General features: G+C 44.3%; 1 protein-coding gene across 1 annotated transcript; it reads right to left on the bottom strand.

The window, feature by feature from the left end:
• Nucleotides 1-745: 745 nt before the first annotated feature.
• On the bottom strand, nt 746-22,882 carry LOC119386799 (arylsulfatase B-like). The gene is made up of 6 exons (XM_037654074.2): nt 22,527-22,882; nt 20,632-20,791; nt 16,327-16,439; nt 13,484-13,594; nt 5,115-5,246; nt 746-892 (listed from the first exon to the last, which is right to left on the bottom strand). The coding sequence occupies exons 1-6, from the start codon at nt 22,842-22,844 to the stop codon at nt 746-748; spliced, it is 981 nt and encodes a 326-aa protein (XP_037510002.2). The 5' UTR covers nt 22,845-22,882.
• Nucleotides 22,883-24,972: the final 2,090 nt, after the last annotated feature.

Raw genomic sequence — 24,972 nt, 5'->3', positions numbered from 1 at the left:
TGCTTCTGTCTTCCGCAGATCTGCGTCTAAGTCCCGGCACTGGCGCTTCACTATCGCTTCACTGGCTCGGAAACAAGAATTAGTCCTTCGGCGACGCTGGCGTTCACGGGAAAGGAAGCGCTGGCGTTCCAAACATGCAGCCTGCTCGACGTCCTTGATGGGAAAGGAAACCTTTGTTTGTGATGCAGTGGCGCTCTCTCTTGACCTATTTCGGTATTTACATGACGTGTAGCGCCCGCGTTTCACATGTTTTTATTCACTTGACCTGTAGTGCCCTTTTTTGACATATTTTGATATTTTGATCGTGACGCCAGCGACTACATGAGACAACAGCCCGGGCCCGTAAAGTGCTCCACGCTTAAAAAAAAAGCAACTGGGGCAGGCATTTTTTCTATAGGCTTCGGATGCTACATGCAGTGTAGTGCATTGTCTGCTATCAGAAGCATGGTATACTTAATAATGTAGTTTTGAGAAATGCTGCGACAGGTGCCACAGTATACTTGATAATTATTAGGATATGTAACAAGGTGACGTGATCAAGGATTTGAAACGTCTCAGAAGTATTCCCATTAAGCACCGTTATTTCTTAAACGTTTCTTCCCAGGTATAAAATTAATTCCGAAAAATGGCACAATACCACAGCCTTCTGCTTGATGTGCTTCATACCACGTAAAGCTTTCTGTTGAGTCAATTGATATAACCAAATAGCACTCCTAATACGAAAGGCGAAGCGTGAACAAAAATGCTACACAAGTGGTGACTTGCCTGCGTAAAATGTGCGGTTCCTTGGTCCAATGAAATCATAGGCTTGACGATACTCAGCGGGCGCCTCTAGTGGCACCCGAATGGTGCCGTAGTGCGGAGCCAGGTGGGCAACGTACAGGAACATGGGCTGCAGTGGCAATCAGTGCTTGGCATCAGGCGCCTATGGCTGGGTAGAAACAAAATTAGTCACGCTTCCTGCTCGTGATGAGACCATGCTGCCACACCAAAGTCTACGCTAATGTCCTTTCTTGTGTCATTTAGGCATGACTGCTATGTTGTTCGCTGACGATTCAGCTTGCACAAGATATCACTCATCTTATAACCCATAAAAAAATGGAGCATTGCCAGGGTGACAGCGCTGTCACTTCCTTAATTTGCTCGAGAACGCTGGCAGGTAAAGTTAAATCGCAGTGACTTCCTCGGCTCTTACAGCAACATTTTGGTCACAAGGAGCTTGTAAGTTTCTGCGTATCTTTTGCTTACTCCCTTTAGGTGAGGCACTAGTCGTTTATTGCGGTGATTAATTAAATAAACACATTTGTTCACTTATAAATGCAGTTACAGAAATGCAGCGGCTGATTACATCTTAAACCTGCCGAACTCATTCTACCCTTGTCGGCCTCGTTGGTACAGTGGTTACGGCGCTCAGCCCCTTACCCGTCGGCTGTGGAATCATTCCCTGCCACAGTTAAGGAAAAATGGTAAAGGTCCGCACATTGTGCGATGTCAGTGCACGTTAAAGAGACCAGAATGTCTAAAATTTCCGGAGCCTGCCACTGTGGCACGCCTTACAATGATATCGCGATTTTGCATCTAAAATCCCAGATATTATTGTTAATCATTCTGTTAACGTGTGTGTGCAGACTGCTCGTTTTTCATGGTCCCCTTAACAACTATAAATCAAAGGAAGATTGAAGCTTTGGCTCCAAAAGAAACGTCTGCGCGAAGCGTCTGCAAACTATGGTGTTTCACTTGATTCGCTTGTTTGCTAAAAGCCCCCAGACTTCCTCGCCGCAGTTGGTTGAGCTGACTTGCATCTTACCCGGATTACTAACTTAATATAGTGCCTTAGGGCCCCAATGAAATGACTAACTGGATGCAAGGGCCGGCTTTTTGGAATGTACCACCTATAATTTGTGAGGCATTTAAAAGATGTTTCGCTCACGAAGGGTAAGTTGTATGACTGCTGAGCTCATTACATAGACTGAAATAATGGAATGAAACAAAAAGAGCCATGCCATCTATGTGCGAAAAAATATTCATAGCAGGTTCAATGGGTGCAATAATATTAGGTCATTTAATGATTGTTTCTCGACGTCGCGAAGATCCTGCATTTCTCTTTTCAAGAAGATATAACACCCTTGGATTCATCACGCCGATTCAAAGAACGCACTTTTCAGCTCGTCGAGACCAGCATAAGGTCCACATATCCGGTTTTAACGTCGTCTCATGTTCAGGCGTATTGTTCACTACAAACGACCTATGATTAGAGTAATATGCCAGCATCACTTCCTAGAACCGAAATTTCTTTTTCTCCAGAAACGCATAGAATAAAAAAAATTCACCAACGATTACGATACTGCCTAATGCGAATTCTGAGCGCAGCTGTTTAGGTGTTTTGATTTTGCGATAACTTGAGGGAAACACTTTGAGAGACATGTATGGACAGTTGCATGCCATGCCGTGAGTAGTGTGGCTGGCGCGTTTAATTTCGTGCAGCCCATTTCACATCGGCCGCCGCAGACGGAGCGTAGCACGACTGCCTCGCTAACCGGGAGATAATTGTTATGTTGTCCAGTTGTCCGAAAGGTTGTTATGGAAATTAAATGGAATTCTTATGAAATCAGAATCTACTCCGTAACACTGTACGTAAATCGCACGACCTTATAGAAATGGCATGCAAAACGTTTCAATAAAGAAGCACTAGAAAATGTTCTGCTGATCAACGGCGTTTTCGATGACTGATGTTAAAGAAAGCTGCATCATGTTATCGGCAAGGGCAATGTTTATGGCCTTACATGGGCTAAATCGAACAAAGCTAAAGACGCTAGCAGACCATACAGTATTCCTTCAGACAGTGGCAGAGCTGCCGTTAATAAGCTGTATGATTCTTACGACAGTGAGAAGCTCATTTTACGGTGGTCATGCACAGAAGCAGCAAGTTCATTTTTGTAGGCATTCTGTCTCTTAACGACAGAATACTATGGTGTATAGATGTCACAATGGCGAACATAATTCTTCAAAATTGCGAACACCGTGTTTACATGTCATGTGCCGCACTAACGTGAAATTGCCAGTGACCATGCCTTGCCGTGGAAACAGATAAATGCTCTTTAGACACGCCCAGAAAAGTACCTATACAGCTGAAAATTAAGAGAGGCAGCGAAGAGACTGCAAAAAGAAATATTGGAAAGGAGTATACTGTCCTCTGATGAAACATTATCTGCTGAATCATATTGATACATCGCCGAATGCTTGCACAAGCACATGAAATGCAATGAGTTTTCGTGAGCCTTTCCGTACTCCATCGTCCACATACTGCTGTCGTAGTTCACCTCGAAAGGCCGTTAGGTGTGCACAGTTCCTTAGCATAAGTATAAGCTGACAGGTTTGAGAGAAAGCAAGACTACGTCTGTGTTTGCCTTACGCTGCTTTGTTTTGCGCATAGGGATGCTGAGTACGGTACGGTGGAATTACCTTCAATAGTAGGCTACTTTTCTTGATGTTCTCAAAGACTACATTTCTACTCTGAGTATTCTTTGATGTACGTCTTGATTTACATCTCTGGAAAGATATCTACGTTATAAGTTAGGCAAGCAAGGATTGTTAGTTGGGACATGCAGTAACTTTGAAAAAATTTCGATCTTTTATGATTGATCTGCGCTGTCACAAATAACAGCTATCCTGCCACTTTCTTTCTTACACTGTCTGATTATAACTGTCTGGTTCAAACGGATCTTACGTTGTGTTCTTTTTTCTGATAACTTATTCCCCGAGGAGATATCTCTCCACCAGTGGCTTATTTTCACATTAGGCACTCTTGCAATATAAATCATTTAATGTTTTGAGTAGAATTATAACAATATTATATTGGTAGAATATTTGCATGACTGAGGGAGTACTTCTGAGTATAGCAGGCGATGTCAGTCGCTTGGCCAGGAAATTAACAAGAAAGATCCTAACAAAAACATGAGTAATACAGGCCTGCTTCTCAGCTTTTTGCTCAAACGGGGCTCAAATCACTTTCATTCTTATGACGAAACGAAGTTTTAGGACGAAAGTGTTTAATGCCGTGGTCCAGCAAGACTTCACCAAAGTATTTCCGTCACGGCTTTGGCGTTCGTAAGATGGACACTAACGGATGAGAAAGAAATAGACTACAACGACAAGTTCCACCACCGGAAATCGAAGACCTATCAGTCCGCGACGATAGGCACCCGGCGGTCTACTGACTACGCCATCGACGCACATGCAGGAGGTTCCAGAAATGCGCCTATCTCTCACACATTTTTTCTCGCACGGTGCTCTGAGCAGTGAGCAGTGAAGTACTGCGTCATGCTCATGAGCGCCGATATGAAGCGATTTCGCAACTACGCATTTAGTGCGTCTCTACGCCAGAGATGCACGCTGGCCATGCTCGCATCGATGAGTCGACCGAGATGTAGTTACGTTCTTTGCCTTTCGTTTCATGTTAGCGCGTGACGGCTCGTTGTCAGAGTAGTGGAGCTTCCATATGCACCAATGGTGTTTCCCCACCGCCCACTGCTTCTAGTGTGATAACACCAACTAATAAAAACTGGTGCAATAAGCGCCGCAGAAAGGTAGCGATGTCGACGGGTGAATGTCGTGAATTCGTGGAGTGAGACAGGCCAGCGGCACATGGAACGCCTTCGCGCGTGCGCGGCTCGTTTGCTGAAGCGCAATGTTGTAGTGCTTGCATGAGCACAGGCGTAGTTTACACTGTTACTCGGTAGCGCACACCAACCGCCTCTCTCCTCAATTAACGACGCTTTGAAGAAGTACATATCGAGTACCAGTGTTTATTATATTCTTGTTAATGCCATCTTTACGCGGGATTTACGATATGTTGTGTCCAGGTATATGTGAAGAACTTCAGCTAGCACGGCGGTTAATTCATGACCGTAGGCGTTAGTCGTCACGATGGACATGGAAAACGGTGCTATAGCATCTAAACACCAATAGATATTGTACAAGCTCTCATAGATCAATGCACAGTAAATAATCAACTACTTCTGTGAAGACACGTTTAACTTTCCGGTTATACCGAATCCTACGACGAGGCGATCAGCCATGCGTTTCATTTCTCAATATCCGCGATCGAAAGTTACCTTATCTACTGGGTGATTCTTGATAAGTGATACTGCTTCTTCCGTGACGACTTCAGTGTAGTATCGTCCGCTGTCCTCGGGTGCCAGCGTTGAATTTCTTCTAAAGTCCAGACCGTAGTCAGTGGAACCATCCTAAGACGAAAATAGAATACTTCAGAATGTGAAATATATACGCAAATTTCTTATGAAAGACCACGACAAGTGTGCTTAAGAATAAGTTAACGGAAATATCGCTGTAAAGGCAAGAAAAGTCTTTCTTCCGAGAATTTATAATTATGATTTGCTGGAAATTCTTCACTATGAAGAGTTGTACATTATACACGGTATGAGAGAATCGCTCATTGAAGACTAAACATTGGCGTTACTATGGGTACACACTGCACGCTCGTCTTGTCCTTGTTGATCGCGAAACGTAACCATCATGGATGATTGCATTAGTGTTTTGGTGCTCACGAAATAACTGAATTGAGGAGCACTTATGTAGCGGTTAGCGTGCGGGCTACAGCTCACACGTGTTGTGTGGTGGGTATGCTGTAGTATGACGCCGAGCACTGCGGGAAACGTGAAAAGGCAAGATGCCAAGTCGGGGCAGCTTGCTCACGCCGGAGAAAAAGAGGATGGAAGACCCTTACGCTTCACCTTGAAGAATTCAAGGCGACAGCGATATCCGCACGCACGCACGCACACGCACACAAACACACGCTATTGCCTTCCCAATCGCTAGCCTGGCTTTGCTTCGCGGTGCATATCTAGACTGTGCCGCACGCCAAGCCAAAGTACAAACACCCTCTGGCTCCTATATTTATTTCCATCTACCTTGAATTTTCGCTCAAGGCCGACGCTGCTTTTTCGCTCACAACCAAAGGCGCCGAGGCCGCCGAAACTGGAATTTCTGCGAAACGGGCTCTGTCGACGCCTCACCACTTGTTATTTGTGAGGCGTCGACAGCAGCAATGCGAATGAGGACTGCGGAAGCAGACCGTGCAAAAGCGGAGGATGCATTGAAATCCTCTCACTCCGAGGAAGATCTTAACCGTCTGCACTCCGGGAAACATGAGAACTGCTGTCGACGGCAGAAACGCGAATCCAGCTGCGTTGGTAATCCGTCCCCATATGAATGTTGTGGCCCCACGATTATTTGTCGAATATAAAGTTCGTAGACGTGCTTCATCTGTGAAGTTTCGGTCATGTGTTTGCTTCAGCTTCAATACCAGCCGCTTTCCTCTAAATATGACGTTTGTTTCAAATGTTACCATAATGCTGCAATAATATGCAGCATTGAAAAACTCCGTGGACAACGCTTATTTTTACTTCTTGTAGATATTGTTTATGCGCATGTTTCCTGGTAGCTCAAACAGCTGCAAAGAATATGATAGCCAATTAGCTAATCGAGTAGACATGAATTTCGGATAAGGATGAGAATACAAAAAAGTAAACACCCTTTTCAAGCCTTAAATGTGATTGGTCACACAATACAAATACATTGACCAAGATAAGCTCGTTTGCGTTGTTCCTCATAAACATACATAAGCAACATCGGTAGCACAGTAATAATTTCTGGTGAAAACCTATGAAGTCGCAGCGACTTTTCGCATTTCCCGTGAATGCTACCATGAGTATGAATTATGCGCTAGTAGTGTAAGCATAACTAGGAAATCATTAAAGGGGCCCTGCAACACTTTTCCAAGTAGCCATGGAATGGCTTCACTAAAAGAACTTATTTGCTCAAGAATTGACCAAACAAAAAAAATTGGCCGCGTATCTGCGTTCTTCGCTGCAAATGTCGTCTAAAGACGATAGAAGAGGCGCTGCGTGAGATATGGGCGCCATCCGGCAATACTTCGGGAAACATGAGTGCTGTGTTGCGGGCTACTAGTCCCGGCGCAGCGGCAGGCGAAGACCGGCGGTGAGCAACGCGACCGGTGGGGACGCCGGCCAGCCCGAACACGCTGTTTGGCGCGATGCGCCGAAGGAGAAGAAACGTCCGCACTCAACGAGTACTCTCCACAAACTCTCTTACTTACACGTTGCGTGGGTAAAACAGGAATGCCAGAGCGGCGCCCCCTGTCATTCGTACAATGCAATACTGAACCGAATCCGAAACACAACATGAGCTTGTGCAGAGGGCACGGAGGAAGACAAGTTTCAGCGCAGTCGCATTTTCAGCGCACCTTAAGAAACTAGGGTTGTAACATTGTAGGGCGAGTAGGGCCAGAAGGACCGTCACGACGAAAACCTGCCTCCTCAGTCGTATTCGCCTGGAACGTTGGTGTGGCTTCGCGTTCCCTCCTCCGCTCCTGGCCTTTCCACAAAACTACTGCCGAAGTACGAAGGCCCCTACCGCGTCCTACACTGAAAAAAATATATCGTGTTTCAACGTCGGAACAGACCGTAAAAAACACAGAGTTTGATTTGTTTCCTGAAAAATGGCGGAAGTGGACGTTTAGAGCACAAACTGTGCTGCGTCTTTTACAAAACAGCGGGACTGGACGTAAAGGAGTAGTCGACGTTTCCGTTCCGTCGCTCTTTCCGTAAAACATCAGAAAAACGTATGTCTTCTGTAATTCAAGAACACGCATGTAGTGTGCTTCCGTAATTTGTGTGCATGGCGGACACACTGTCTGAACTTGGACCATCGACTCCGTTCGACAATGATACATTGAACTAGAACAGTTAAGCAACAGCTGTGTGCAGCGCCTTGAGAGAGCTGTCGCGGCGGGTGGCAAACGTATAGTGGCAGCACTGTAGTCGCCGACTAAGAGAGGTGTCCCGCATTGGGTTAGGGTTCCGCCTTAGGAAACTCTAAGGCGGAAAAGTTGGGAAAAAGGACAATTAAATGACATGAAAACCAAGGAGCTGTACCGTGAAACGCCTTTTTTTTTCCACAGAAAGAAAGTTTTTCCTTAGGTATACACAAATAATTAGACAGAATTAAAAAAAAAAGATTTATGGCTAACAGGTCAGCGTGCCTGTTACAAAGGGGACGCTTATAATATCCACCCATACATGCATCCTGAATTCCATCCAACACCATGCACCCCTTGACAATTAAGCGCAAGAGATTTGGTGTGAGCAATATGTTTCAGTGATTAGGTGTTTTGCATGGAAATGCAACTAGCATACTTACACGAGAGAATTATAGAAAGGGATAGTTCCAAACATGCCACTCGGGAAAGATGGTACACGTAACTTTAGCCTCTAAATAGCAGCGGATACGTCGTTCAGAAGAGGTAAAACCCGCACTAAATCTGGATCTATGGTCTTCGTCGAAGGGCTGCACTTCGCAGACACCTGCAAGATTGAAAACGAACAGGTACTGCGTCTACGAGCCCTTATTGACAAAAAAAAAAAAAAAAAAAACAAAAAGAAACATACCCGTCCGAGGATGCCCGCATATGTGAATCTCGATTGTGCGTATAATAGTTTACGTTTTTTTTTCTTCATCACATCGTGAGAATGCACGACCCACAGGAGAACAGACAGTGTACGCGTTCTCCTGTTTTCATCCCTTTTATCCGTGCTTGCACGCCTTTACTTCTTTTGTGAGAACGTTCTTAGTATCGCAGGTGCGTTGCGTATTTAGCAGACTAATCAACACGCCATCAATGAAACACAGTAATGAAGGCACGCGCGATTAACTTACGTAAGTTAGTACAATAATGAAATACTCTGAACTATAAGGCGAGAACAATATTCTTCTGAAGGCTCGTGCAAATGTTTGTTCTTTTGTGTATTAATCAGTCTGCTCGGTGAACATCCACAAGGTATACACTTCTTCACCGAAGAATTCGTTGGTTGTTGAAATGTTCTCACTACCTGCGACAAGAACATCGATTCTTGAGAACTATTTACCATTCTACCGCTTGCGCTGAATAACCAATAAAGTTTTTCCACCACCATAACTCTTCGCAACAGGCAAAAAGAAAAAAGCGCGCAGATGGCCACACATAATACGCTTGAAATATTCATCATCGCACCCTAGAAATGCGTAATAAACGGTAAGATGTGTGTTTCTGTTATAATGGTTGTTTTATTCTTACCTGTCCATTGTGCAGATTTGTAACGACATATCAATTAATACGACTGCTGTGGTGTGTACGGCCGTCACCGCCCCATAGAATTGGTGCATCGCAGTATAGGCTAGAATACAGAAAGAGTGAAAGGCAGGCACTAAAGAAGTGAGTTTGACTTACGTAGTGCGTCGCGAGTGCGATTAAAAGCCGCGCCGCCGGTGCCGCCTTCGCTGCGCGCTTCCCATCGCCGCCGATCACAGCGCCGCCGCTACTTTCGCCACCGCAATGGTAGTGATGGTAGTGATGGTAGCTCGGTTATGGCGGTCGCAACTTTCAAAATCGACATAGAAAACGTGTGCGTCTGAGGGGGCGCTGGTTACTTTGCTTACATGAACTTTTCGTCCATCCATCGGTTTAGTACGTGCATCGCATACCACCACAGGGGCGCGCACTGCGCAAAGTTTGTTGGCGCGCTGTTCACCGTGTTCACATTGTTGTTCGTGTTCTCCGGCACCGTACGTGGTTTTCGTCAGCGCTCTCGCAACTGCCTGCCAAGTCTGTCACCTCGCACACATCACAATCAGGTAAGCAATACTTCACTGTTTCGATCATTACCCATCTCACCAATAGTCTCATAAGCAGCTAGTTATAAGGCGCACTCGCATGCCGCAGGTCATAAAGATTAAACACGTGTTTGCCATGCTTGCATTAGGGATAAGATTAAACACGTGTTCGCCATGCATGCATTGCTCATACATATCTTATTACTAAATTAGGTGCAGGAAATGGTAGAGGCAGTAGCTGTAATTTTACTGTGCGTAGGCATATTTCAATGCATTCTGTTGATTCGGAGTGACTGCCTTGAGGCAGTCACCATTGTGCTCGCACGCTGTGTTGCGTCTTCTTTATTGAGCTGCACATTCAGGAAGGAGTGTAGCGAGCAGTTGAATTTTTCTGAATTCAATGACTCGTTGCTTGCGCTCAGCAATAACGTGATTTCACACGTCACGTAACCGTTTTACACAAACGTATTGCGGTGAAGCCTGATGCTGGGCTGCATCTCTGTAGTTTGAGGATGTCACAGCTCAGTTTTGGCACGCAGTCATTAGTAATTTCACCAATACCCAAACATATGGCTGTTATAAGGTGCACTCGCAAGCCCGAACCGCAAGTCACATGCACCAAGCGTGTACGTGTCTTTGTTGTCTTATCGAGGGCAGACAGTGCTTTCCATGCTTGCATAGCTTGCAAGTCGTACGTACTGTACTACAAAATAAGGTGAAGGAGACCGCAGGGGCAGCAACTGTCACGTGGCTTTGTTCATGCATGATCAGGACTATTAAGTATATTTCTGGTTGTTGTCAAAACATACTCCTATTATTTCACAAGAGTCGACACATGAAGGCGAAGTTTTTGTTCTACTCTCAATCGAGATACTGTGTATTGTGCGAATGATGTAGCATGAAGTGAAAAGAGAAAAATTGAAAGTTCGACCTTAATTTTTTCCTAGTAATCAATCTCACTGATGTTTTGTTACATGGGGTTGGGAAATTCATCCACGTAATCAGGGGCGTAGGCAGAAATTTTTTAGGGGGGGGGGGCACCTCCTTGATCGGAAGGTGGGGGCCGGGCAGGCAAATGGTCATTTTGCGCTATGTATGCATGTCATGGAGAAAAAAAATTCGACGGGCCCGGTGTGCCACCCCTTAGCTTCGCTACTGATCTAAACCACTAAGTGTAGTCTATATTCACATATGTTTCTTAGTTGAGGTCAAGCTTTTTCAGTTTTTAAAGGGTTCCTCAAACACCCCTCCGGCATAAAGAAAAACACATTCTATGATCAATGAATACTGCTAAGCAAAGCTCAGCCATATTTTGTAGCTGTGTGTGGCACATAGAGCTTAACAGCAGAACGTACAGTTGGAGATCAGTATATATAGTATTTCTGAAAATCTTGCTGCTCACTCTGAGCGTGATCAGAGCCAGTTGGGAAATTTCTTAAGTGCACTGCCCCTACTTTTTGGATATGCGCATCAAAGGCCATATACAAGTGCAGAGAAGGCATTATAAAGAGTGTACGTTGTTGCTTCTCGGATGTGTTTTGATCACTTGTTTTTAACATTCCTTTCAGACATAAACAACGTGCTGAAGTGGCAGTCTGTGGAAATGTCACTAGCTGATTTGTGACAATTGTAAATAAATTTCGTGTAAATAAATTCATCCATGTTTTTTTTAAAGGTGCGTTATTATTCATATGGCATGCTGCAGCAGAGGTGGTGCACGCATGCACAGTACATGAAGACAGCACTAGTGTAGGTTAAAATAGTGCTGTCAAATGTACACGCATGTGGTGTAGAAATAGTGATGTGTAATTGAATATGATAAAACACCCTACTGTGAGAATTTAAGCAGCTCCATAAACATTCCTATGAAACGTCGGCTTTTCTACAGTGTACTGACGTTTCACACCTCTCCACAATTCAACAAGGGCTTGTGTTAATTTGTCACAAACTAAGTTACTACCGAACCTAAGTTTACTTAATGCTCAGTGAAACAACTGTTTCCTTCAAGCTAAAACTTAATCCTTCAGGACACAAAACCTTAATCAAGCACAGAAAAGCCATTAAATTGAACCAACCGTTTTACGAGAGCTTCAGTTTTCGTTCACAATAACAGAATAATTCACTGGCAGACCGTTATACGGCAACCTTCGTTTTTCTCTTTTATGAATACCGCAAATTCTGTATTCCTAGCAACAGGGTCATGGTGTGTTTGAAGTAACAGATTTGCTGTATTCCTAGTTACAGGGTCATGGTGTGTTTGGGATGACAGATTTGGCGTGTTTGGGATGACAGATTTGCTGTGTTTGGGATGACAGATTTGCTGTGTTTGGGATGACAGAATTGCAGTGTTTCGCATGACAGATCTGCAGTGTTTCGGATGACAGAGATATGACGTGCACGTAATAACAGAAAGATGCTGTGAACTAGGATACAGAAAAATAAATAACGGAGTCTCTGTGATACGGAGCCTGCTGTTCCTTATTAACAGAATGCCTCTGGCACCGATTTACCAGCAGCTTCTGCCGTGAACTGAGACATTTTTTTTAGAGTGTACGTCAAGCATCCCCAGTTAACTATATGATTGAGCCTGTTCAATCATATACGGACCGCCGTCGTCGCGGCCGCGAGTCTGTTCACGTCGATCGACTGTAGCCGCATTATGACCCACCAGTTGTACCTGTTCCTTAGGTCGCCAGGATGGCTCCTTTTCCGCGGGGGAGTTATTTGTAACATTGTAGGGCGCAGACAAGAACGCCTGCGAAAGAAGAAGACGAAGACGGTTGTTGTTGGCGCTCGCGCTTGCTCGGCTTGGACCGCTGATCGCTTCAGCTGTGGCAATCTTTTAATAAACGCGCTACTGTCTCAACGTTAAACGCATACCATCAAGGTCTTGAAAACTGCGTATATGTGTATTTTCTATTAAAGGAACACACCACCTAATACTTACCTAATGATGTTACGCCTCAGATATGCGTAATATTTACTTTTTGATCGACAACGTTCATAAGTATGAGCAGCCGTACCAGTTCAAGATGGGTGGGCGGTAAGCAAGTGGTTCAACTTTGGCCGGTTGGCTGAATCGGGTGACGTGCCGACAAAGAGAAAGACAGAAAGACAGACCAAAATTTCTGCGTTTAAGTTCCCCAAGAAAGACTATCGTCTTTAAAAAAATTTAAATCCGCCCAGTACGAGCCGAGTTGTAAAGATGTGTCACACACTGTCATTGCTTTCTCTCTTTTCTCGTCCTGAGGAAAGCGCTGGAAGCTAAGCAGGGAGGGGTTGCACGGTGAAAGAACGTATACGTCAGGCGCGCCTCGTGACCTTGATAATTTTTTTTCTTCGAACTCGCGGCGTACTTTCAGTGCGATCGCTCGCGCGCGCTGACAAGTGACGGCCTCCCGCGGCGGCCGCAGTAACTACCGAGTGCGCCATGTTCAAATCAGCCAATGGCGTGGAACTTGTGTCAGTGACGCAGTGATTTTGAGTCAATAGCATAATTTGTACAAAGAGGAGGGAGCGATTCTTAGCTGACTGAGAATTTATTGTAAATCCCAGGCCGTGTGCAGCGCTATTATAACGTTTGGCTGGAGTGTTCTCGGGAGCCTCGACTACCGATCGACAACGTTTTCTGTCATGCTGAAAAAGTGTTGCAGGGCTCCTTTAAAGGAGAGTAATAGAAGCCTTGAGGCATTGTACCTGAACAAATATCGTTGCTGCGAAAAAGGGATGGAGTGAAGGTAGCATCACGGATATTTATTCAATAACCTTGATGACAACACAAGGGATTACTTACCCCTGCCCTCTCGTGCGTTGTGTATTCACAGGCACCACCCCAGCTTCCGACATGGCTCAAGAAGCCCCTGTTTGTAGGCGTGTACTGTGTCTTGTGGAAACCGAGGTGCCACTACGATACGAAAGAGATAAGGCATGAAAATGAGCATTCCAGATTACTAATGTCGTAAAAAATGCCATTGAGTAGGTTACTGAAATAAAAAAAAACAATTTTTATTTTTAACGTGTGCATTTCAGCACCGTTATACCTACCGCATCCAAGTGCATATAATCAGTGCAGCTGCAATTACGCACGTTCACACGTGTACATCACCTCGTTAATGATGTACGATATGAGTTATTTTGAAGAATGCAAAATGGTATTGAACTGAACTAGCTTGTTCATGGCTAATACTGGTTAGAGCAGCGGAAATGAAAGAACAAGGGTCAAAAGGAGGACAGGCAAGGACGTCGCTGTCGTTCATGTCTGCGCTTCCATCGTAACTTATTCTTTCAGTTTCGCTGCTCGAACCAGTATTACACCTTTCGAGACTATGTGGCAAATTCGGGAATACTGAAATGTACTGGCGATTTTATAGAATCAGTGTATTTTAACGCGATAGCGTTAAAGAGCCCGTATCGCAGAAATTCCGTCGTCGGCGTCGGCGTCGGTGCCGTTGGTTGTGAGCGAAAAATCATCTTGGCCGCGACCGAAAAATCGAAAAAGCTGCAAATAAAATAAATAATAAAAATGTTGGGTCCGAGTGAGAATCGAACCCAGGCCGTCTACGTGGCAAGCAGGTGTTCTATCACACAGCCACGCCTCTTTTTTTTTTTTCTTTATTCATGGAAATATGACCCGTTATTGCTGTGAACCACACACTACATACTTCGTCACATTAGAATTACCTTAACATTCAGAACACCCACATTGTTGCCTACAGTAAGAGGCTGTTCAAAAGTCAGGCAAACACACACAAGCGTCCAGACTCTGCTTGCAGCTGCATTGAAAGTAACTTTCATGCTTCCCGAAAATACGCGTCCTGTATACAGGTGCCGCGGTACGAGATGTAACATCGCAGTAATATTGCGTGGTACAAGCGTACATTGCCATCGGGCGTCACACCACGTCAATATCATAACGACTTGGTGGTTTAAAGACAGCCACCCATTACAAAAGGCACACACATTACTGCCCGTATTCCCTTAAGACAACGTAGTGGGTGCATCGCAACTTCGAAGAATTTCTCGCGCATAATTGCTCCTGGTTTAAAGCATGCTACCCATAACATAAGGCACACACCTTAGTGCGCGCATTCTGTTAAACACTCGTAGTGTTCGAAGTGCGCACTGGGGGCAGGATATCGCTATCGCATTGAACTCTTAAAGGCGAATTTTAAGCGTCCCCCGATTTTTTTGTTACGAGCATAGGTTATTCGTGTTTCTAGACAAGATAGGTTGGCTCATTAGTCTGTGTCTCCGCAACGAGGCCAGTAAAAAATCCATTAAATCGTTGCACTTTGGGAAAAGTTCACTAAAACAATGAAAAAATTCAGTGGACAACAATAATGTGAGCCATTCTTCTCTGTGACGCTGCTGGACGCATTTGGCGCTACCTTATATTTTTCAGGCTTTTAACATGGACGACTATCGCCATGTCTGAGAGCCCGAGGAAACTAGCAAATTATTGCATCCTGGACTATTTTCCTATTGACAACGACAGCAAACCCCGCATCTTAGCCAAGCTACGCTGTAAACAGGTGGTTGCGCATTCCAGTCATTACAAATGTCATACAAAACGATTACGTACATGCTCTTTGTTTTTATGTTGTGCTAGCGAGATAAGCTCTCATCGCGACAAGAGGCATTGCGAGTTTCTGCATTTTACTACACAAAACAACTTATATTCCGCCTGATTTTTTGGCCAAAGAGGGAAAAATAAATAACCCACATAAGAATCAAATAGCATTATGCGAAAGAAGTACCTGAATACTAGTAAACAATAGTAACATATATAAAAAATGGTTCCAACATCTCTTCAATTTACAGCGATCAACAAACATTGCAAACGATTTATGGCACTAGGATTACGAACATTCAAAGTTGTAATGCCATCATTTTTCCGAGAAGATTGCCGTGCCATTCCCACAATAAATAGGCTTATGCGAAACCGAACGATCAAAATAGGGTTATAAACGCAGTGCAGAGATAAACAAGTTCCTAACTTCAAATTGCAATTTCGGTGTTTTCATTATGTGCGCTCTATGGGATATCTTGTAAACATAATAAGAAACCCTCATTTACCGATAACGAATTAAACTAAACCTGTGTTTAACTCTTCAGAAGTGATGCCAACGAAATGACATATTACTGAACAGTGTAACGAAAAAGTGAGAGACACCAAGTAAAGCAGGCCCATTAATAATATCACGATATGATTATGAGAGACGCCGTAGTGGAGGACTCCGGAAATTTCAACCACCTGGGGTTCTTTAACGTGCACCTTAATCTAAGTACACGGACCTCAAACATTTACGCCTCCATCGAAAATGCAACCGCCGAGGCAGGGATTCACTCCCGCGACCTTCGGGTCACCAGTCGAGCGCCATAACCGCTAGACCTCCGTGGTGAGGCAAAAAGCACGCCCGTTGATACCGTTGCACAATAGTGATCGAGCATAAAACTTTTAAAGTGTCTGGGCGAGGCAGCATCAACGCAGCCGAGATTATTTCGCAACGTTTCTTTGAAGCAGTTTAGCACATTAGGTTCAAAGTGTAGTGGACGCTTGGTTTCAAGTACCAACACGCAGCCACTCGTACGTGTAGTCAGCACGGTGGGCAGGATGCCGAGTTCAAAAGAACATACCTTTCCGGTCATGTAAGACGTATACCCCAGATCGTTAAGCCATTCCGGAAGGAGCTTCAGGTTGAGTGGCAGTCCTCTGGGTTCAGACATCCTGATTACAAAGTGCTGCATTCCTGCGATTATGTTCAAGATTTATTTACTTATTACACTCCTATCTGAATCCAGCTGAGAACGCGTGGTTTAATACAGCGAAAAAGCTTGAGGGAGGCTAACAGCAGAAAAATACAATTACTATGGGCACTAGACATTTCAACATGTGCCGAGATTTTCGTAATATTACTGTTGGCGGTGAGATATTTGAACATTGACTTAATTGCGAATTGCGTGTAGGATTCCTACAACTCATCATGCTTCTGAAACAGATGCCAACACACATTTCACCTTGCAATGATTGCTATTTTTTGCGATGCTCGCGCAAAATCACGTGCATCTAGTAGGCCATTTTGTTGACAAGTACAACAACCATTCTAAATATAGTGCTACCCAGGAGAGGTTATTACGCCCGCGACACTTTTGTGGAATGGAAACTGAACGAATTATTTGGCCACCAAGCTTGGCTCATAAAGAAATTTTCATAAGAATGCAAAAAGCATTTCCTCAACAAAGCAAAAGGGAGAGTTGGGCTAGTTGGTTTGCGTTCATATTGAAACAGCACAAAAGATGCACGACACAGAAAGACTTGACAACACGAGCGCTGTGTTGTCAAGTCCTTCTTTGTGCTGCGTCTTTTGCGCTGTTTCAATATGAAGCCTTTCCTCAAGGCTGTGAGAGAAATCCAAGTATTATCGTAAGGTCACAATTTATGTTCCATGATTTTCATTCGGATCTATTTAGTAACCTTAGTAACTGATGATTACAATAAAAATATAAATGCCCTATTGAAAATCGTGGGTTGGTGGATGCTGGAATTCTTGGTGGGCAAGGTGGAAACAATAGTGGATGTGGTGGAAACTGTGGTGGTCATAATGGCTGATGATGGCGAGAGTGGAAAAAATGGTGGCAGATGGTGGTGGTGGTGGCGAACTTCTTTTGGTGTTAAGTGGAAAATGCTGGCTGATGGTGGCGAGAGTGGAAAAATGGTGGCAGATGGTGGTGGCGGTGACGAGCTTCTTTTGGTGTTAAGTGGAAAATGCTGGCTGATGGTGGCGAGAGTGGAAAAATGGTGGCAGATGGTGGTGGTGGTGGCGAGCTTTTTTTTGGTGTTAAGTGGAAAATGCTGGCTGATGGTGGCGAGCAAAACGTGTTTCCGTGGATGGCTTGGTGAACAAGCTGGATGACGGTGGCATGATGGAAGTGCACGTGACATTATGTGAAATCACTGTCACTTCTAATGTTTTGCTGTTCAATGTGTAGAAAAATATGTTTACAGTTCAAAGAAGCCAACGCCGATCATTAAGCTTTTCAGCACGTTTTTTTTTTTATTCATGCGGCGTAACCGCCTCAAGATTTGTGGAGCACAGCAGCCGTGAATGTTTACATTTTACGCACGTACTTATCAGGTTTACATCCGCGATGTGCTGCTCTATTGTGATGTTTACAAGTCTAGAAGTGTCGGTGTGAACAGCGACAGTATCTGTGTTACATCGGCGCGCAGTTGCCGAGAAGTGAGCCCTTCCAGCGGGTAGACCAGAAAACAGCCGCCGCTTGATACCGTCACGCTAGAAACGCAACTCTGGCAATTCTTGCACACTCACTTACCTCAGCGGCACTTTAAGGTAACAGTGGAAATGCGTGCGAAGCTAAAATGCACAAACTTTTACCTTCGGCCTGCGTCGAGATAAGCCCGACCAAGTATCACTTCCACCATCATATTCTACCACCATGATTGCCACCAAAGGTTAGGCATAGCTTACCGACCGAGTCCGTCTACGTGTTATCGGCACTTCTGGGTTTCAGGATACACGATTCCGATGAGTGCGAATGACTTTACAGCACAGCTGTGGCATCGGCTAACCTAAATGAAGCGTTTTTTCTTGTGTACGGTGTCCGCACAAGAAGCGATCAGCATAGATGCGACGCGCTTCCAGCAAACGCCTCCGCTCACCAACCGCCGCCGGTCGCACTCGCCGGCGCTTCTCTGACACGTATGCGAGAACATAGACTTGTCAATTCGAACGCCTTACTGAACCAATATGATGGCATATTCTTCCCGCGCACTGCACTTGCGTTTGGCCGAGCTGTTCTGCAGTTGTAGCTAATGATACAGCGTCAGATCAGTGCGCTGGCACGGCTGCGCTGTAGGTTGCGCGAAAAAAGCATCACAATACTCAATCAACTGTACGCGCGTATTCATCGAATGAGATTTGAGTCGACATAAAGCCTCTGCACATGTCGCCCTTTGGAAAAAGCGAGAAACGGCAATTAAACTTAGCTGTAACATTCGGTTCACTATACCCGCTCCTCGGTCCACTTGACACTTTTTTTGGAGTTACGTTGTGAATTCTACAAGAAAGTTAGCGCTGTTGCCATTATCGACGTGCCATTCGTTACCGGCAGCAGTTTGTTCGCGTTTAATAACTATGCAAATTTTAGTACGATGTGAAGATCGCGTCTGTGTCCAGTATGAGACATACAAAGCTGAAGTCAAACTGTGTATTCGTATGTTGACTAGTCATTTTGCAGAACTCAAAGCAACTGTCAGCGTGGCGTAGTGGTAAAGTACTCGGCTCGAGATCCGAAGGTCGCACGTTCGACTCCCGGTGGCGGCACTTTTCTTTTTTTTTTTTGCATATGGCTTTTTTTTTTCTTTTTTTTGTACTAATGCTTTCTACATCGCTTTCTATACAATTATTTATGTGTAACAGCTAATCACGATGGTCCCGACGCTGTAGAGCCGTTTTACGCTCCGCTATTCCCAGCATCCATCATACGCCAGCATCCAGCATACACCATGTGCCACCATCTTCCAGCACCATAATGCACCATAATGGTGGATGGTGGAATCCACCATCCCACATGGTAGATAAATTTTCAATAGGGTGGCAAAGAATAATACAATTAAGGATGTATCCATATCATCAGAGACTATTGTAGCTCTCGATTATAGGCATAATAATTTTTCGGAAGCGTTTACTACATTTGACATGAACACTTTCATCACACCACTACCGAGTATACATCCCGAAACAGCATGTATGCACATTTAAGTTGAAGATTAGCTAAGCAATGTACATGCTCCTCGCCATGCAGCCTAATATAGAAAAATAAGATCTGTGATTATCAGAATTACTAGATATATAATTTTACCATGACAGTGAGCAACATAACTAATGCCGATCAAGAGCAGTTCATGGTCACGTTCACCTACCACCTCGAAATTTTTACCGGCCACATAGATGAAAAGGTTCGAACGTTGCACACCCTGTACAGAATGTTTGATTTACAGTTTGTTAAAAAACGCAGCAGACTGCCAACTGAACCTCAAGGGACTGAAGATATCATTCAATAAAGCGCCATACAATTCGAACCATAGTAGACGTAATTGTACCACGAAAAAAGGTATCTCCTTACACGGAAAAAACCCAGCCTAACGCTACATGATAAAAGTTGTGTAGAAAGATCCAATGCCCTTAATTGGTTAAAATAACCGCCGTTAACTTGTCTCAACTTCGCAACGAAAACAAAACACAAGACACGCCAAAACAAGACGAAAGTTGGTCTACCGCGCTATACGTCGCGTCAAGCAATATCAAAACACACGACCCTTGTTACAAAAGACACAAGGTTGAGTTTTAATAGATCCATCACGAGTAAACTGTGTAATCGCTGCTTATCTACATGAAAAAGTAACTTAACCTCAAAGAAAAGTATCTAAAAATATTCAGGAATGGATATGGCCTTTAGACTGGGACTATACATTGTTAACCATAAAGAAAGCAATAAAATGCATAAAAGAAAGCTGTAAGCGAGGGGGATACCATATCTAGTATGGAATTGATCACGCATTCATAGAAGATTTTCAGAGGCTAAAATGGCAAAGTTGGAGCTATAGAATAACGAAAAATACTTTAGCAACCTGCGAATAATTGATGTCATTGTCTTCCGAGGGCGCTCAAGCGACGAACTGTGCAGCGTTATTATAGAATATTGCAAGCAAAAGGAATTGGTAGGTCTAAAAATTACCATGCAGAAGGCATTCTACATATGTCTTCTCGTCGAATCTATTTTTGTGCGAAAGGCGATTGTGCAAATGGCAAAAATTTTGCCACCCCTTAGTAACGTATATTTTGTGAGAACTTTGAAAGACGTTCCCAAAGCAAACCACGTAACTTCACTTTAGGTGGCAGATGCACTAAAGAGCCGTACCTGTGTGTATGGGGTAGAGCCCAGTCATGATCGCAGCCCTTGAAGGTGTGCATAGGGGCTGGTGGTAGAGTCTCGTAAGCCGGACTCCATTCCAAGCTAGCGCGTCAATATTTGGAGTGCGTATCTGCGGGTTCCCATTGTAGCTTAGGTCCGCCCAGCCCTGTAGATAAAATTGTGGAAATATCAGCGATTGAAACAAGAACTAAGCGTTGCTAAGAATTACAGTTATTTTTTAGAGCAGCCTAAGTGCCTGGACATGTTCTGTTCAAGTTATTCTTTCTGTCATGTTGGCTTCTATTTCGGCGGCAAAAACATTCAGTTACTTCATTGAGAAGATAGGGCGCACAACGCTTAAGCATCTGCGCGAGGCGGATTGCTACGCAGAATGAATATACACTAAAGGTTGCCGGGCTGCGTTCCAGAGAAGCTTGATAGTAGTATTGAAGGTGCAACGTATTCATTTCCTCAACGCAGCCAAATGAAGCTCGCGCCTCTGGAGATACTGTAACGCACCGCGCTAGGGCCGCTGGCATACGTCGGCGACAACTAGACAAAAATAACCCGGTGAAAATGGGTGTATTGCGAAGCCCTTAGCCAAGCACCTCCATCACAGTTAACGTTAGACGAACACCAAGACTAGAATTGATGATGGACAACCGATACCATGACTACGGATGTAATATCCTTCCTTTCGAGTACTTGAAGTGCCGATGGCCTTGTGGTCATCAGCACTTCAACTTGAATGCAAAACAACGAATTGAATGTAAAAAAAAAATACTCCGTCGGTAAAAAATCCGTGGGTTCACAGCCCGTAATTCAACCCATGCTGAAATTTCGCCAGCTGCTGTTTGAGCTCTGCGCGTACGGCTGCTGTCGCATTTTTTAATGCCCTTTGAACTAAAGCTCTGGTCTTTCATGGTGGCGACAATTTTAAAGTGATCGAGCACCACGAGATAACTCACCAACTAGAGGCTAGCAGTTTCGCTGTGAAACAAATTGCCACAAGTTCAAGGCTTTCGTAAGCTCTGTACCCATTTATTGCGGTAGCATTATTCTTATGCTGAAAACTCCCGTCCCAAGTTTGTTTGCTTGCTAGGTCCTCAATTCACCGCACGCGCTCACTATGAGAGGCTTGTCGAGAAACCACCCACTGTTGGGTCATTGTTTTGGGCGACGGGCGCCGATAACTCCACTACAGTAGTTACACTGATATGTAAATATGTTTATATGTTATTCATTCGTGTATAATAAATATCAACTCTTATAGTGCGCATAAAAAATGGGTATGGAAATGAGCTATATCTGACTGACCTCATGAAGAACCATTGTTGCCTATAGCTGTGCATTCGAACACTGCACAAACGAAACATTGACTTATTACTCGTTCAATTAAGATTAGCAACGCAAGACGAGGGAAATTGAGGGACTCTCAACACGTTTATTTAGAAAACAGAATCGACCTGAATACATCATTTCACAGAGGCATATCGCGGCAGTGCTTTAGAAATAGACCACAACATTAGCAAACTTTGATGCCGTAAACCGCTATCACCCTTAGATGAAGAACAAACATATGAATATGTCACCCAATCTTAGGGGGCTTTAAAAAACGTCATTTGCAGGGAGGCGAATTCTTCGTTTGATAACGTGATGCAGCTATCTATCTATCTATCTATCTATCTATCTATCTATCTATCTATCTATCTATCTATCTATCTATCTATCTATCTATCTATCTATCTATCTATCTATCTATCTATCTATCTATCTATCTATCTATCTATCTAAGCTATTTTTTTTTTCTTCATATGCAATGCTCCGAAAATCAAACAGAACAACATTTCAATTATACTGGCATACACACAGAGTTTAGAGGCAGCAAGAGAAGTGCTTACCAAATCGTCGGCTAGTATGAACACGATATGAGGTGGCCGCGTACTCGGTGACACTTGTACCCCTCCATCACGTGTTGTTATCCAGACGACCAACACGACCAGCGTCGCTACCACCAACAAGAATGCGAAGCTTAAGACACATTTCACTGGCCTCCTCCTCTGCTCTCGAACGGGGACTGTGACTCGCGTCGTAGGCGAAGCTCTGACGGCAGCGTTAAGGCGTGGCTCTGCATCGACATCTTGTACTGCTCCCGTAGAAACCCTGCAAGGAAGCAGTGAGGCGAGAAGGTGACTGTTCTCTTCGACGTGACTCATCATGCATCCAGCGGTATAGTTAACAGTAGTGCAACACCATAAGCACGCAAACGCTGTGCGACTAGACGGGGACAGATGTAGAAAGTATTCGTGAACGCTTGTGAGGCCGGCGTCATGTCCGGATGATATCAATCTACTTCTTGGAGACTTAGAGTGTCTTATCAATATCGGCGGGGTAGAAAGGTGTTTGTTCTGGGAGGCTTTAGCGGTGCGAGATTCGTGGGCACTGAGATGGCAACACTTCAAATGTATATAGAATGGAACACATGAGAAAGACAAGCATGCTGCTTCGTAACTTGCATTGGGGAACAGCTAGGGCGACAAGGAGCGAAACAGAAAACTTGTCCAGGGAGCTTAATATTCTGCGCGGATTCCCTATACCCAGTAGCTCTTCGTATCATCTTAAGGGACAAACTACGGCTCTGCCATTATAGAGAACGTAGTATTATATGTCGTCTTCCTCTTTTATAAACACATGGCAATCGAAATTATGGCCATGCCCAGGAATTTTTCACGCTGCGCCTTCAGCCAGTGCTTGAACGCCCCAGCCTAGAACAATGACTGATTCTATGAAAAATTATACTTTAAATAATGGGCTACGACTAAAAAGTATTCATCCGGTAACATCTGCAGTGTATTTCCTTCTAATGGTATACGCAACTACCACGCGTAATTGGAACCACGCTGCTGTGTCAAAAAAGTGTATTTACACTGACAAAAAAGCCATCGTATTTTTCTAGGAACGTTGTCATCGTCGCCAGTGACGCAATATAATCGGAAAGGTGATACGTCACTGAAAAAACAACGTTTAAAGAAGCCGTGGAATTTTTTTGGAACATAATAAGAAGACATTGGGAAAGTTGACATCGTCGTCATCGACGCAAAATGATCACAAACGTGCTACGTCGCCGCAAAACATGCGTTTAAATAGGCTGTTAAATTCTTTTTGAACACATTAGAATAACATAGCCGATTTGTCTATGGGTTCTTTTGAATGTGTGAGCCAAATATTGTTCTTCATGAACCGTGTATTTTACGAGCGTATACGTCAAGAACAACTGATGGTCGCCTCAAGCTGGAGAACGCAGACTCATGAGGTATTCGCCGATTTCTTGATCACAAGTACAGTCTAAGAAATAGTTCCATTCCTAATATTGAGATAGTAGTATTGAAACTGTACCTGACTGCGAAGTTAAACCTCTCTCAGCTGTTTCATCTCTTTTACCATGCTCTTTTCGATAGATATATTCTTGATATGTATTTTACCCTTGCATTCACGTGAGCCTTCGCTAAACGTAGCATATTTCTACCCCTTCAAACACTAAATGACTGAGTCATTAATTTGCCTCGAACTGATTCCGCCATGCCAGCACTCGTCAATTCACAGTACTTTCTCACAAACCACACGTACTTTTACCACCGCGAACTACCAGTCTTCCACGTGCCTTACGTCTAGTGTGCCTTGCAGGGGCGGCAGGGACTAATGAATGAGGTGAGAAAAACACGAAATTTCTGGAGCTCTTGAAGGGCACACGGCTCATTGCTTGTAGAGAAGGAACTTATGCAGGAAAACAGTGGGAAATATAATGTATGAAGATCTTGTCAGGAGGAATTGTTCATGCGGTGGGAAAGCCGGTCGGCACGATGTACTGACGTGGCCCGGGCAGACCGCAGCGCGAGGCTGCGAGTTCGGACTTTGGCTTTTTAGGAATGGCAGTGACATGTGCATGACTGTGTCGCGCCGCTGCTTCTGCGGCGTCGTGTAGGTACCGCGGTTTGCGCGGCGCAGCGCAAGAGACTATTCGCCGTTTGCCAATGGCAGTGGTAAAGTGATAATTATTGCAGGGAATATACGTGGTACATGTCTCGCCAGGCATGGAGTAGCATCAACCGTGTATTGTGTGGGAGGTGGAATTGCGGTAAATTGGAGAGGTGGGAGAGTTGGAATTGTATAGAGAAGGTTTTAAATATATATATTTTAACAACCGTGTGGAGCTAGCGTCCGCATTTCCGTCACGTCCACCGACCGACCGGCGAAGCATCAAAGAATCAATGGGCTTTGAGAACGGCGTCCTTTGATTGTTCTTTATACGTGGCGTACCTAAAAGTTGTTCTGTATAGGTGGCGTACA

The sequence above is a fragment of the Rhipicephalus sanguineus genome, chromosome 3, assembly GCF_013339695.2.
Source record: "Rhipicephalus sanguineus isolate Rsan-2018 chromosome 3, BIME_Rsan_1.4, whole genome shotgun sequence".
In the NCBI taxonomy this organism is placed as follows: Eukaryota; Metazoa; Arthropoda; class Arachnida; order Ixodida; family Ixodidae; genus Rhipicephalus; species Rhipicephalus sanguineus.
Note: the sequence above shows the minus strand (reverse complement) of the source record. Positions and strands in the feature narration are given on the sequence as shown.

Bases quoted from the DNA above. Each gene is read 5' to 3' on its own strand.
- LOC119386799 (XM_037654074.2), bottom strand. From the start codon at position 22,844: ATGATGAGTCACGTCGAAGAGAACAGTCACCTTCTCGCCTCACTGCTT. The intron at 16,440-20,631 runs GTACGGCTCTTT...ACATAATCGCAG, and splicing joins GCTCTACCCCATACACACAG to GAATGCAGCACTTTGTAATC. The intron at 5,247-13,483 runs GTAAGTAATCCC...TTTTCGTCTTAG, and splicing joins CAACGCACGAGAGGGCAGGG to GATGGTTCCACTGACTACGG.